This window comes from Penicillium manginii (genome assembly GCF_028828005.1).
Source record: "Penicillium manginii strain IBT 31320 chromosome Unknown utg000005l:1.0-5665137.0:1.0-5668048.0, whole genome shotgun sequence".
Lineage (NCBI taxonomy): Eukaryota > Fungi > Ascomycota > Eurotiomycetes > Eurotiales > Aspergillaceae > Penicillium > Penicillium manginii.
In genome coordinates, this window is record NW_026643106.1 from 3,581,064 (window position 1) to 3,593,729 (window position 12,666).

General features: G+C 48.5%; 5 protein-coding genes across 5 annotated transcripts; 1 reads left to right on the top strand and 4 right to left on the bottom strand.

Annotated features, from left to right (window-relative positions):
- Positions 1 to 900: 900 nt before the first annotated feature.
- N7533_007711 (putative transcription factor TFIIE complex alpha subunit) lies at positions 901 to 2,410 on the bottom strand (the record flags this gene model as incomplete). The annotated part of the gene is made up of 3 exons (XM_057104361.1): positions 901 to 2,086; positions 2,161 to 2,256; positions 2,316 to 2,410. The coding sequence occupies 3 exons, from the start codon at positions 2,408 to 2,410 to the stop codon at positions 901 to 903; spliced, it is 1,377 nt and encodes a 458-aa protein (XP_056959318.1).
- A 608-nt stretch (positions 2,411 to 3,018) lies between these two features.
- Positions 3,019 to 4,937, top strand: N7533_007712 (pseudouridine synthase PUS2; the record flags this gene model as incomplete). Its single annotated transcript, XM_057104362.1, has 4 exons — positions 3,019 to 3,095; positions 3,177 to 3,380; positions 3,441 to 4,655; positions 4,712 to 4,937. 4 exons carry the CDS (start codon positions 3,019 to 3,021, stop codon positions 4,935 to 4,937), a joined length of 1,722 nt encoding a protein of 573 aa, XP_056959319.1.
- A 93-nt stretch (positions 4,938 to 5,030) lies between these two features.
- On the bottom strand, positions 5,031 to 6,162 carry N7533_007713 (D-mandelate dehydrogenase-like dehydrogenase; the record flags this gene model as incomplete). Its single annotated transcript, XM_057104363.1, has 3 exons — positions 5,031 to 5,783; positions 5,809 to 5,950; positions 6,014 to 6,162. The coding sequence occupies 3 exons, from the start codon at positions 6,160 to 6,162 to the stop codon at positions 5,031 to 5,033; spliced, it is 1,044 nt and encodes a 347-aa protein (XP_056959320.1).
- A 421-nt stretch (positions 6,163 to 6,583) lies between these two features.
- gprI (putative cAMP receptor (Car4)) lies at positions 6,584 to 7,901 on the bottom strand (the record flags this gene model as incomplete). Its single annotated transcript, XM_057104364.1, has 4 exons — positions 6,584 to 7,136; positions 7,214 to 7,278; positions 7,353 to 7,554; positions 7,642 to 7,901. Coding segments are annotated over 4 exons (1,080 nt in total), but the record flags the coding sequence as incomplete, so codon positions are not given.
- Positions 7,902 to 9,727: 1,826 nt separating this feature from the next.
- On the bottom strand, positions 9,728 to 11,696 carry N7533_007715 (siderochrome iron transporter 2; the record flags this gene model as incomplete). The annotated part of the gene is made up of 3 exons (XM_057104365.1): positions 9,728 to 10,659; positions 10,742 to 11,352; positions 11,440 to 11,696. 3 exons carry the CDS (start codon positions 11,694 to 11,696, stop codon positions 9,728 to 9,730), a joined length of 1,800 nt encoding a protein of 599 aa, XP_056959322.1.
- Between the last annotated feature and the right edge of the window lie 970 nt (positions 11,697 to 12,666).

Consider the following 12,666-nt stretch of genomic DNA (forward strand, 5'->3'; position numbering starts at 1 on the left):
GTAGTATATAGCCTTTCTTATTTTTTCATCCTCCCATGCTCCCTTGGTACCTATGTATTGAATACCTCATCATAACTGCCCTGGGCCGTTTCTAAGGTTTACAGGTAGCACCTTCCGTTTTACCAGTAGAGTTGTACTTGCCCTGAGGAAGTTACAAACCTGACAGGGGAACAACCTCGGAACCGAAGACGGATATATCATAAGGTCTGGGCAATAAGGTATTGATTCCTGACAAGTGTTTGGTGACGATAATAGTAGATCCTCAAACTAGATGGAGAACTCCGGTGGCCGTGCTGGAACACTCCTAACAACGTTAAAACTAAGTACTACCAGTAATCTTACCTTGATAGTCTAGTGCAAAATCCTGTCCTACGAAGCGAGAAGAGTATTCGTATCAAATACGTGGAGCTAACATTGGGGATACATTTCAAAAGCCAAAGACCAGTAAGAAGTCCATATAAAGAATTAAAATCCATTCAAAGCAAGACACACTACTAGTATCATGATACGGATTGCTATCAAACTATAACCATGGGTAGCCCACGCAACTAGACTAATTTGAGCGATACTACTAGTTACCATGGCCAAGATGCCTTTTAACCTTTCTACATAACTGCAAACTCAACCATCTTAGGCAGAGTTTGATAGCTTCAAGTTCGAATGTCGCAACTTTTGGCATTCGATTTACAGTCACTTGCCGTTGGGATGTGGTAACTATCAGCCTTTCGGTTGAAGTTTTCAATCATGGATGAAATTGGTTTCAAGATATCTGAAGTCATGATAATATCGAATAAAGTACAAAGTAGATCATATACCCAGCGCCAGCGCGAATGCCATGATCAATGAAAGCAACGACTGCTATTTTTTTCCCCCGTTTCGCTCTGCTCTCGATGCAACACATTAGACATCTTCAAACTCCTCCTCGTCATCCTCATCGGACTCCTCTTCCTTCTTGACGTCCTTGATATCGGCTTCCTGCTTAAGCTCCGGATCAGGCTTGATGCCCGGCTCAGTCTTAACCCTCTTCATCGCGGGCCCATCGTCAGCCGGGGTAGAGGGAGTGCCCACGGAAGATGGAGCTGCACTGGATCCGGTATCATGCTCACGCTTGACACCCGCAATACCAGACGAAGGGGTCGGGACACTGGTAGGTGCTGTCCCGGGGGCTGGGGTAGCGGGACCACTTTGGCCCGAAACGGAGACGTTAACGTCCTCGAATTCGTCAAAGTCATCCGAGTCTTCTTCGGCGCTACTGGCGTCTTCTTGGGCCTGGAGGGCCTTTTCGCGTTCCATTTCAGCGTAGTATGCTGCGACTTTGTCGTCCAGTTCGTCCAGGGAGGGCTTTTGGTCTTCGTCGATATCGTCCGTTTTGATCGGGACTCCGGCTTCGTTCTTGACTGTTGCGGTTCCACCTGCGGCATTGTTCGCGTTGACGGTTGAGTGCGTGTGCCAAACTGGTAGGGCGTTTTGTTTCTCGACGGCTGCTTTGCGGCGGGCTTCTTCTTCCTGGTCGGCGGCGGATTTCTCTGCGCTAGAGGTGAGGCTGATTTCCAGCGCTGCGCTGTCTGTTTTGGCAGTTGTGCGGGTTGCGTCTTGGGCTTTGGGCGGGACGGGGATTGCGGGTCGGATGGGATTTGTTTGGTTATTGCGGATGACTTCGACTTTGTGGTCCCAGGCTGTGTCGAAGTCGTTGGGTGGGATTTCGACCTGGTCGATTTGTTTGAGCAGTTTGAGCATGTTGTCGAGTTGGGCCATTAGTTTGCTGTTCTTCTCATGGCCTGTTCGGTCGATGCCTTCGACGCCTTTGACGTCTTCTGTGCGTTCCAGGACTGCGCCGCAGTTTTGGCATTCGAAGTTGCCTTCGTCGGAGACTAGGCTGAGGACATCTAGTTCGGTCCATTCGGCGTTGCATCGGAGACATATGTATTCCTTTCGTTCTTCGCTGGGCGTGTATTGTAGCTTGATGGTCGAGGTCAGTTGTGAGACCTTGTACTTGATCGCGTCGACGACAGGGTGCAGGGGGATGTAGTAGTATTCGCGGTTGACGGGGCGAGTCGACCCATCACGGATCTCGGCGCGCGTGCTCCTGTGGTTCGAGTCAGGTTAGTGTGATGTTGGCGGGTAGTGTTGGAGGTGGAAAGACAGGGAGGGGTCCCTTACACGGCGATCAACCGGTCTTCGCGCAGACGAGCGCATAGCTTTCGCAGATCCTTCTGTTGCATGCCCATCAAGAAAGCAAGGTCCTCGGCATGAAGTCTATGACAAAAATGAGTCAAAGGTGGCTGGCTTTTGAGGCATCTCAAAGAAAGACATACACCGAGTGCAGGAAGAGCGCATCTACGACCAGAATGTGCCTGGTTTCGTAGAAGGCGCGCACCACGCTGCGAATCAAAGTATTGGAGAGATCCATCGCGGCGATAGTTCGAGGCTAGATCTGTTGCCAAAGTCGAGTCGAGCCGACTTGAGCCGAGTTGGAAGGCGAAGCTTCTAGTCGCAAAGTTCAAGGAAACATATAGGTCATCATCTCTTGGCCATAGGAAGACAATGCCGAGAGAGTGAGGGGGAGATAGTCGGCAGGGAGTAGCGCAAGATGAGCGCTGAGCCTGGTGAGTGTTGAGCGAGTGAAAGAGAGAGAGTGAACGAGGAAGAAAGGCAGAGCAAAGCAAAAGCAAACGCAAAAGCAGCAATGCGGCTCCGAGAGCTTCACGTCACATGTAAGTTTGCATTGTTTGTTTCAATATGACTAAGCCAGGAGTGAAGGTAGACTAGGCTGTATATGGACTAGCGTGACCGCCATACGGGAATTCGCCGGCGGAAGGAGCGATGGGAACTTTTTTGATTTCTGCCAATCGAGTTAATGCGTGCCTTCCGTTTCTGTCGCAATCAAGCGACCTTCACAACTCTCACAACTCTCCCACGTCTACACTCTTCCCCTTCGTCACTTTCTCGAGTGACAACTCGATCCCTCAGCTCCCAACACAACCGCCCCGAGCTAGACGAAATCTTTAGTCGCATATCATGGCCGAAAACCAAAGCGGAGGAGAACGAGCTGGTGGAAGGCGTAAGAACCGCGATATGGGAAGGAAGGAGTTCGGGTATGTCAATTGGATCGAATTGAATCTATAACAGTTGTTTCATGCGCTGTTTGTTGAATGGCAATTGGCTAACCAAGGAAGTCGTCAAGCCATAAATAAAAGAGATCGTTCCGAGCGACAGGCCGAGAACAAGCGTCGCAAGATTGAAAATGGCGAGGAAGTCATCGCTCCGATCTACGCCACCCAATTTTCGAAGGAGGAGATCGCGAATGAAGAACGTCGGCCAAAGAAGAAGGTCGCTATTTTGATGGGATACTCGGGCACGGGCTACTTTGGCATGCAATTGTATGTTTAATGCGCCGGATTAGCATTTCTGGGTTTGGAATTCTGACACTTCTCTTTTAGGAACGAAAACCAAAAAACCATCGAGGGTGACTTGTTTGCCGCTCTTGTTGCCGCCGGTGCCATCTCCAAAGCCAACGCCGAAGACCCCAAGAAGTCATCTTTCGTCCGTTGCGCTCGAACCGATAAGGGCGTGCACGCCGCTGGAAATGTGGTCTCATTGAAGATGATCATCGAGGACCCGGATATTGTCGAGAAAATCAACGAGAAGCTCGGTCCCCAAATCCGGGTTTGGGGTGTTGAGCCAACTACCAGCGGGTTCAATTGCTACCAGCTTGTTGACTCCCGAGTTTACGAGTATTTGATGCCCAGCTACTGTCTTCTGCCGCCCCACCCCAGCACCTACTTGGGCCAAAAAACCGTGGAATTGGCCGAGAAGCACGGCCTGATGGATGACTTCAAGTCGCGACAAGAGGAGGTGGCAGGCTGGTGGGAAGAGGTGGATAAGACATACATCAAGCCTATTCTCGACAACGTCCCCGAGGATGTCCGCGCGATTGTGCAAAAGTCTCTCTTCTGGTATGACGCGGAGCAAGCAGCTGCACAGGATGCTGAGGGTGAGGGCGAGGGCGAGACTGAGGCTACGCCCGAAGCAAAGGATGAATCGCCAAAACAGCCATCCGAGCCTGCTGAGAAGAAACCTTTCAAGATGACCCCCCAACAACAAATGGTTACCGACACCGTCAAGGCGATCAAGGCCGCCTACATCCAGGCTAAGAAAGCTTATCGCGTCCCCTCATCCCGCGTAACTCGCCTACAAGAGTGCCTGACACAGTATGAAGGCACTCAAAACTTCCACAACTACACCGTCCAAAAAACACACAAGGACCCCTCCGCTAAGCGTCACATTAAGTCATTCAAGGTGAACCCGGAGCCGATCGTCATCAATGGCACCGAGTGGTTGAGCTTGAAGGTCCACGGCCAGAGTTTCATGATGCACCAGATTCGCAAGATGGTTGCTATGTGTGCCCTTGTTGTTCGTTCCGGTTGTACTCCAGACCGTATCAAGGATACCTACGGCCCTGATCGTATCGCCATTCCCAAAGCGCCTGGCCTTGGCTTGTTGCTCGAGCGCCCCATCTTTGATAACTACAATAGCAAAGCCAAGACCCTCGACCGTGACCCCATCGACTTTGAAAAGTATGCGACAGCCATGAACGAGTTCAAACAGCGGGAAATCTATGACCGCATCTTCCGCGAGGAGGAGGATACCACACAGTAAGTTCTATTGGGTTCACATGGTGTTTCTGGTCTAATACTTATTCCCGTTACAGATTCGGTTCTTTCTTCAACCACATTGACCACTTCCCCCAAGAACACTTCCTTTATACCACTGCCGGTGGTATTGCGGCGGCCAAACTCGCTACAGCCCCCACTGACAATTCGGAAAAGCCAAAGGCTGCGTCTGGTGGCAAGAAGGTTAACGATCAGAAAGATGCTCTTGCTGCTGTTGAAGGCGCAGAAGAGGAAACTGCTCCTCCCCCGAAGGAGGGCAATTAATAAAGAGCAACCCACTTCTATAAAAAATGCATGGAAATCAAAATTTATCCCAATCAATGATTCCAAAATGAGTACCACTACTATCATGATCATTTATTCTCGCATCGCCTCCTCAAAGGCCTTGGTATTCACAGGAGTGAGCGGCTGTCCGACAAATTCCCCGTTCGCCCCCACAACCGCAAGGATATTCTTCATGGCGTTTAACTCGAAGTTGATCCTCGTATCCAAAGCACCACCACCAACATGCGTAGTCAGCGTAACATTCTCCATACTCGCCAACTTCTGCGAAACCTGCGGCTCATGGTAATGCACATCCAAAGCCGCCGCCGAAAGATGACCACTCTCCAACGCCTTCACCAGCGCATCCTCATTCACAATCTGTCCACGTGCAGTATTAACGATCCGACTACCGGGCTTCATCAACGCCAACGCCCTCTCATCAATCAAATCCTGCGTATACCGATTCAACGGCGTATGAATCGTAACACAATCCGCAATACCCAAAAGTTCATCCAAAGACTCATGAAACGTCGCACCCAACTCCTCCTCCGTCCTCGTGTCAGCGCGAACAACATCATAATAATGGATCTTCATCCCCAACGCCACCCGCGCCTTAAACGCCAATTTTCTGCTGATATTCCCAAACCCAATCACGGCAAGGACGTGACCGCGCGGGTTCTGCGAAATCGTCGCAATAAGCCGATGCGTCGCTGTGAATTTTGCCGGGTCGGCGGTTCGGGCTGCGAGTTGCGAGCGCGTGAAGTTGCGGAAGACGCTGAGGATCATGTACAAGGCTGTGTCGGAGACGGCGTTGTCGGAGGCGCCGGCCCCGTTGGCGTACCAGATCTTTTTTTGCGGCGAGGAGGTCTACGTCAGCCCAGTTGAAGCCTGCTCCTGCTGAGGCGAAGATTCGCATGCTGGGTGGTAAGAGCTGGATTAGTTCTGAGTCCCATTGGCCCATGAAGTCGCCTGTTTGAAAGTGTGGGCGGAATAGGGCTGAGAAGGGGCCGTATCTGGGAGGGGGAAGAGGTTAGCTAGGGGAGACTTGGAAGTAGATATGCGGGTGTGTGGTTTACTTTTGAGATTTCAGGGCTTGGATGAATTCTTCTCGGGTTGTTTCTGTTGCTTGGATTACCTTGAATCGGGAGGTGAATTCATTGTTGTAGAAATCGTGGTTATACTTGATGGCGTCTCCGATGTGGAGGACGGTTGGTTTGGTGGCCATTTTGTATGGTTATGCTCGATATTTCGCTGGTGGATCCAAGTATAGCATCCAGATAGAAGGCCATTTAAATATACTTCTATTACGGAGGAGATGATGGCGGATTTCCCCTCGCTTTATCCGTGTCCGAATATGCGCGATGTTTTACCGGAGAGAAACCCGATTTTTATGTCCGGCAACTGCCCACTGCAACTTGAACTATATGAATTTATGTTCGATTTCAACCCAAAAGTTCTGGTTCAATCTGCAGTTCCAAGTTTTTGATTAACTAAAGATTAAATCCCAAGGTTCATTATTCCATATTTTCTATTAGTTGAATTATTGGCTGAAATTCTAATTTATGTGATGCCGTGCCTTGACTGGTTGGGGAGTCAGCATTTCTTGAAGGATACGAACATGGCTGGGAAAGTATACGCTGACTTACTTTATAACGAGTCCTTCGCTCAACCGCTCTCTGTTTCCAGCCTTTCATTCCCATGGTAACGAAAATGACGCCATTCCAGAACCCGCGAAGAGATCCCAATGCACTGACAGCCAACAAAAGCGAATAAGATTCCGATCCCGGATGTATAAATGCCGAAACACGATTGATCGTCGGCGTAACCCACGTTGTGAGCAATGCCAAAAAGAATAGGGAAGGCATTAGGATGTATTGTCTGAAGGACATGCGTCGTTGTGTTGGAAGCTGGTAGTTCGGTGGGAATGGCCTCGATGAATCCGGGCGAAGTGTAATAGATCGCTCAACGGACGTTTCACTGGTGACGCCGGAGTCGTAGCCATGAGATGATTTTGGCTTGGTTGCTTCGACTGTCGTAATGACTGAGCCATTTGGGTTTTCGAAAGGTGTGTGGTGAGAGGAAACGTTTGAAGTGAGTTGGATGTGATCGGAGTCTTCGGTTAATTTGAATTCGTCCCGTAAACGTGCGATCTCGACGCCGATGAGAAAATATAAGACCAAGACGATGGCGATGACGAGCCTGGGAGCAGAAAATTAATCAGCTTTTGGTCGTTGTGATATTAGTTGGACTCTGGGCTAGCTCTGCGTTGTACATACCACACGGGCGCGTAATATAGCACGATTCGAAGCATCACCCATTTCGGGGATATGGAGCACCATATCTACTCATAGGTTAGTTTTTTGTGTGTCGCATTGAAATTCTGTGGGGTTCGGAATGGGAAAATGTGAAGTTTACCTTTTCACTGCCATATATAGGGCCCTTGGCTGGTGTCCGAATAAATAGAAATACCAAAGCCGGAATGAATGTGACGATTGTGATTATTGAAAGATAGTATTTCTCGAGTTTGTGTAGTGAATGAGTATCGAAACGATGAAAGACCACAAGGTACGTGTCTAGGGCCATGGCGAATGTCCAAAGTACATCGGCGATCGGAAACCTAGTATATCATCGTCAGCTTATTCGTTCTTTTCTTTCCAGGAGGTAACTTCCAACCAAATTTCAAGCCTGATGGTGAAAAACATACATTTGAAGTGCAAATCCTTGGAATTGACACAAGGATGAGTAGTCGCCTGCATATGGTCCATTGACAGAAATCATCGTCGCCACAGAGTCGAAAAGGTTATAAAATGCATTGAAGAATATTATTCGATGAATTGGACTTCGAAGGTGCCGTGAGCACATAAACGCAGCGACTATGGTAGCAGAGCCTAATATTGAGAGAACTGAAGTGACTCGCCCCGCGACACCGATCATGTCCAGCTGCTCTTTGGAAATCGTCGGCATCACGATGGTCACACGCGCCCCCGCGAAGGCTCGTAGCAGGAATGACGGTGGGAAAGCTCAGTTCAATTAGATCGAGATACCAGAAAATTGACTCCAGACAAAAATCAGAGCCTCGGCCCTGGAATTGGGGCTCATTTCAAAGAATGCGAGCTGATGTTCTTCGACATCAGCCAAGTCCGTGCATCATCACCACTGCTTAGGGTAGATGACGTGATTCTAGAAGGCGCAACCAGTGAAAGGATGAATTTAGCCATTGCGAACCATTCATTGTGCTGTTCGTGGGGCCAAATTGCCCCCATCACTTGTCTAGGCCTCGTGTCTGGCCGCATGGAGCCGACCATTCTGGCGGAAATGGCTCGCGTGAGGTGATCGGCGAACCGATAGATTCGCTTTCAATCAATTTAACTTCCCAGGCTTGATGTTGACATCTCGGGCCGCGATGAGATGAGATGGGAGCTTCCAAGGTTATTCCATAGTAAAATTAACTAAGCGAGTCCATTCGATTTGTGGTACTGATGCATTTTCCTTGAAGAATTGTACAATCTCACAAATCAATCATCCGCCCCTGCCGCGATGCAGGGGAAAGAGCTTGTGGTGCAGCGCCCAGGAGCTTATTTATTAGAACTAAGACTTCAGCTGAGCTGACTCGTCAATTTTTTCTGAAATGACGCTCTTTATATACTTGATTGAATAACCCGAGAGTTCAAGTTGAACAGTGCTTTTGTGGATCTCTTGGGAATGATTTATTTTGTGTGGGTCGGCCGGCGTATCACTCTGGGGGGCGAGCAGGTCGCAGGATTTCCAGGGTTTGTTCCAAGGTTTTAGTTCAAATGTTGAAACCCCCATGAAACTACTACCTAGATAGTCTTTGTCGTGCTATTAGTACTGATGGTCCTCTAGCTGAATTATAGTGAGTGCCAGACTGAAGGTCTCACTACCTCATGAGAAGCTGCTGATGGCGCCTTTACAATCCTATAGGGGAAGCTGACATTGCCAGCCTGGCCGAGATGATAGCACAAATACTATATCCATAACGCGAGTTATTAGCTCCTTGAAACATACATTTAAATTTTGGTATGAGAACAGGCTAGCCTAGTCGATACTGGAATTTGAAGGTTTTATTCTAGTTTATGCGTCATGTGCTGTAGCATGATCGCCTATATGGCACGGTGGCGTGTAGTAAATCGTATCTTTATTGATCCAGCATGTGTTTGGGATTAAAAAAGCACGAGTAAGAAGACATCACTGTCGATTGATGACGAAAGGAGCGCCCTGGATGGTTTTCTAGTCTGTGCGTGTGGGTCTTCAACTGGTAGAAAGCTCTTGTGTCAACGCATATTGAAGTGATTGGGTAATCATATGTATCTCTAATTGGCCACAAATTTAGCTTATTTTGGACCTGTCGGGCCTGAAACGAGCTCCTGGCTACCAGATCGATCCTTATTCTACGATTTGATCCGCTCATCTGCGCTAGCGACCTTCGCGGATGTTTCCATGCCAGTGCCACGTTATTTCGATCCGAAATCACGTTTCGAATGCAAGATGCAAGATCCTAATCCACCTTAGCTTGTTCTGAAAGGCGCACATTTCAAAGTTTACGATGCGGGTGAGCGCTTGATGCGTAATAAGTATCTATGGATATTTTGGGAAATTCACAATTGACAACCTTGGGAATCTTCCAAGCTCCTTTGATATATTAAGCTGATTGGAAATTTACATTATATCAGCTGTTAACCCTTGACAGCCCTGGAGTCCACATCAATTCAGTTGTCGGCCCCAACCTTGGAAGGCTATACCCACACAACTGATATAGCTCGACGCAAAGCTTAGAGGACATTGCCCTTGTTCTGCTTTTTGTCCAAATTAACGTTCTTCCACATCATGATGCAAGGTACACCAAGAACCAAGATCGCCGTGGACGCAATGGCATTTTGTCTTTGGGTGTAGCCCCAAGCATAAGCGCAGGCTTCACGAACTGGGTCTCCCACTGGGTATGCTATCTGGCTAATGTAGCTCAAACTCAGCGTCGCTGCCTGTGATTTCTTATCGTCGGGCAGAGCCTTGGTAAGAGTGTCCACGAATGTGTTGTTATAAATGCCAGACGCAACGGCTCCACCGATTGCTCCACCGAGGCTAGAAAATAGCATGATCAAGGACAAAGTCATTGGAATACCTTCGCGATCCCCCCCTGACATGACAGCCATGTCTTCACAAATAACCATGGTGCCTCCGGCAAAGGCGTAGAATATTTGACACATCACAATGTATCCAACTCCTTGGTCGCTGCCACGGAAGTAAATCATCAAGCCAGATCCGAGCATCATGAGTGGCAAACCAAAACACAGGGCAAGATATTTGAATCTCTTTGTGTAGTAGATGAAGACTCCGACTGGAACGGACCAAAAGCAAGATCCAACAGTGTAGATATTGAAAACGTACCCGGCCATCGTGACATCCAAATTATACACGACGTAGAGGAAGTTCAGGAAATATGTGTCCCAGAGGTCGAAGCTGAAGAAAAGAAGAGCAGAGAGCAAACAAGCGCCTAAAACCGAGCGGTTGGTGAGTAGCGCCCAAGGAATAAACTCGGATCGAGTACCCCATTTTTCCCAAGCGGCGAAGACGAAAAACAAGCAAAATCCAATGACCACCATGGCGATAAAGGTAGGTGTATTATAGCTAGATCTTCCGTTCGTGATGAGACTGAAGGGCAGGAGAAAGAGGACAAAAGCAGCCATCAAAATGAAAGCACCAATCACTAGTTATCACTCGGGTCAGTAAGATGTACAACGAATGGAGCATGAGGCTTCAGGTTAAAGAGAAAAGGAGGCTTGACTCACCGTCAAATTCGTGGAAATAGTGAATAACACTTTGAGACCAAGTGCGACCACTGGGTTGCGGGTGATAAAGCCCCAGCTTTTCCGCCTTGCGCTCGTAGTACTTGAATACAAGGATCAATGGAACGAACACGAACGGTGCCACGATCGCGAAGACGCCAAATGACCAACGCCATCCAGTTTCCTCAAACGATTTTGCCGCCAATGGGCCAGCGAATGATGTGCATATGAATGGTGTTGTCGAGAAGGCAAACGCCCACGCTCGGTTTCGGAGTCCGGTAGTGTCAGCCACAAAGATCTGCAGCAGCAAATAGATACAGTCATATCCGATGAAATAGATCGTGTAACCAGCTGCATATGTTGTGGGATCATTGGAAGCTGCCAAAACAACCATACCGACCAGATAAATGACCAGTGATATCATCATCCCCTCGGCACGACCCCAAAGGTTGAGGGTTTTGGCCAGAGGCAGTTTGAGAACCGCACCGATAATGTTGGCCATGATGTAGGCATTTGTGATTTGTGGTGCAGATTCAAGAGAAGAATAGACAAATACTGTAATGTTGCTCAAGATGATCTGGTGCAATGCCAATATCATATAACAGACCCAAACCCTGTGAAATGACAAGTTAGGATTGGATCAAAGGCATGGCGTAGTAGTTTCATGGTAGTAGTAAGTGAACAGGCATATAAATTCTTACCAAGCAAGGAGACAAATAACGGTTTTCTTACTCCAAATAAGAGCAACTGCTTCGGCCTTTTGCAAGCCAGGTTTCGCATCTAAGTTGATCTCGTCTGGACGTTCGTTGACTTCTTTTTCATCGCGCGCCGAAAGTACTGGGGCTTCAGTATCGCCTGGGCTTTGCATGTGCTCCTCCGTCTGGTCTTTGCGAGTCTTGGTAGACCATGGCCAGCGATTGTTCGCATTTCGGCTTCGGAGGATGCCTCGGTTACTCATGATGGCGCCCTGGTTTATAGCTTCGGGACAATCAGGGGACCGGACAGTGCACACAAATCCCCACTGGCAGTCAGGTTTCAGTGTAGTCGATGTTAACAACGTAAACCATCGGAGGGGTCAACTTGGAAAGAGAGGAAATGAGGGTTCAATAAGTTTTTCTATGCCTTCTCTCGGCCACCCCGAAACTGGAGAGGATTTACCCCTAAGATGCGCTTGGCTCGGCTTAGGGACGCCTCCGACGCCCCTGGCCCACTTATTTAAACCCACCTCATTGCTTGAGATGCGACCGATCCTTGCCTAGAAACAACGAGATCAGATAATTTTACTAGACACCAACACATGATCCGGACCTCATCTTTGGGGGCCATTTCTCACTGCCAATCAGCACATCCAGATATTCCTTTTTGGGTGACGGGCACTCCGATCTCGGATCCAGCAGCGAGATCTAAGTGGGAACATTTGACACAGGGTCCATCCTCAAGATATCTGCTCGAACAACCCCAATGCTTGCTTTGATTTCCCCATGCTTTTACATTTCCCCCTCTCCAAACCTTCCCTCAAACTTTGCATGTCCGAGCGCCCCTTGCCCGCTTCGAACGCACCCGCAAGTACGGCCTTCCAAAAAGGGTTATCAGATGAATATCAATTTGAGTTCAAAGGTTGATTGGACAGTGTCCCGAGACCCCCGTATGAAAACTGGGGGCCAGGTAAGCCCGGTGAGTCCGACCGTTGCAATCGGGAATACGGCCACCCGAGAAAAGCGCTTTTTGCGAAAATCAAGATTTATCTGATCGTACTGTGGATCAATGTCTTGCTGTATCTCTTCTTGGAATATCTCAGGGTGACTTACGTCTAACTCTAATCTACCTGGGCGTCTATAAAGGTACCCTCGGTTGATATTTACGACGGATGATACAGACTTATTGTACGGAAACCCAATTAAGATGAAGTTATAAGATCGTTTATAGGT